Source organism: Eurypyga helias, unplaced genomic scaffold (assembly GCF_000690775.1).
Source record: "Eurypyga helias isolate BGI_N326 unplaced genomic scaffold, ASM69077v1 scaffold39992, whole genome shotgun sequence".
Classification (NCBI taxonomy): Eukaryota; Metazoa; Chordata; class Aves; order Eurypygiformes; family Eurypygidae; genus Eurypyga; species Eurypyga helias.
The window spans coordinates 14,732-16,361 of NW_010235070.1; the positions used below are offsets into that span (position 1 = coordinate 14,732).

At 40.3% G+C, this 1,630-nt stretch overlaps 1 protein-coding gene across 1 annotated transcript in view; it reads right to left on the reverse strand.

Annotated features, from left to right (window-relative positions):
• Positions 1 to 583: 583 nt before the first annotated feature.
• The window catches only part of LOC104505869 (gallinacin-11-like), a 2,441-nt gene continuing 1,394 nt past the window's right edge, over positions 584 to 1,630 (reverse strand). The window contains exon 3 of the mRNA XM_010146615.1: positions 584 to 711. Coding sequence (XP_010144917.1) covers positions 584 to 711 — 128 coding nt within the window. The remainder of the gene's footprint in view (positions 712 to 1,630) is intronic.

A 1,630-nucleotide genomic window follows, 5' to 3' on the forward strand; every position in this document is an offset into this window, starting at 1 on the left:
AAGCCTTTCCAGAGGTGGTACCTGGGCTCAAGTGGGTGCAGTTTATTGGTAGAAATAAGGAAGCAGGGAAGTGTGGAAGGAGTTGCCAGTTGACTGGCATCCTGCTTTGGAGAATGGGAGCTGAATAGTGTAGAAATGGCCTGACCATGTGCCAGTTGAAAGGTCCTTGGTTTTATCACTTTAATAGAAGGAAAAGACATAGTCTTTCTTTGTAGGAGGGATGGAGGGAGGGAGGGAGGGGGGAAGGTTAGGGTTAGGAAGGAAGGAAGGTAGGAATGAAGGAAGTGAATTTTGAATTATGAGAAATGTGGTTTCCAAGGATTTTTCAGCCAAATTTCTGTGGATTTCTGTGTATGAGTACAATAGAGGGACATTCTGCCTCTTGACACACACATACAACTGTTACACCTGTTTATTTAGTACTTATTGCCTTTGTTAGATGAAGAAACATGTCACTTCTAGTTAATTATACACTTCACATGTTCTGAAAACCAGACATCTTCTCTACAACACTAGAAAGGAAAATTCTTTGCTTTCTTATCCATGCATTTCTGTGGTTTTGTGCAGTTCCACAAGGCCTTTATTACACTTCCGTGCAACACTTCCATTCTCTGTGAGGGCAAAGTCCTACTTGTTCTTCTAGACATTTGATTTCTGGAGGTACACAGTGACCCCCCTCATCTTGACAAGTATGGAAGTTTGATGTCGTGTCTGCAATTAAAAGAATTTCAGTCAAAACAGAAAACATTACACCACTGTCTCATACTTGGAAAGTGTCATGAAGTTCTGGTTGTGTGTCCAAAAACAAAGGCACAAAGAAGAACTATGGAGATCATCAGAACATGTCTGTAAACAGAGGAATTTGTGACTAACTGACCTAGAAAAGAAACCACTGAAAAAGAGATATTGCAAAGGTATGAAGAAGATGAATGCAGAATGACCACATTTCATTTGCTGTACAGAAATAAGTGAATAAAATTATGAGGGAAGAAATATTAAAAAAAAAAAAAATCAGAAGGCATTCCCAAACTACAGTAAGGACTTTTAAACACAAAGATGCCTAAATATAAAAGTTCTAAGCTGCAAATTCATGAATGCCCAGGGAATATATAAGTAAGTGTAATTATATGGTTGTGGTGTTCATCAATATTCATGATACACACATGGAATAACTGTATAAAAACATCCACTTCTGGCCATGGGCAGATGTAGGAGGCTGTATCAGATAACTTTAGGTGTGATTAGCACAGTTGGCTGTAAAGCATGTGTTGGCTTAATGATACACCTTGACTATTGAGCAGTTCCAAAAATAAGCAAGTTCAGAAAGGATTAGACAAATTTAGAGAGAAGAGGTCAGCTGGCACCTATTAAACACAGCAGTGTGGATCCAGTCAGCATTCCCCCAACAGATGATTATAGGGGGATATATTAAGGAAGAAGGACTCTGTGTGGGCCACAACTTTTATTTCCTTTTACCAGGCGTCTGTTCTGTTGGAGACAGGACGCTAGGCAATGTGGCATCTGGCCAGCCCATAATGGCAATTCTGGTCCTGTGCTCCATGCTGCTGTTAATGGAAGAACAGCCAGGTCCATCTTAGTAAGTGGGAGGAGGTTACTTGGGCCATTTGGA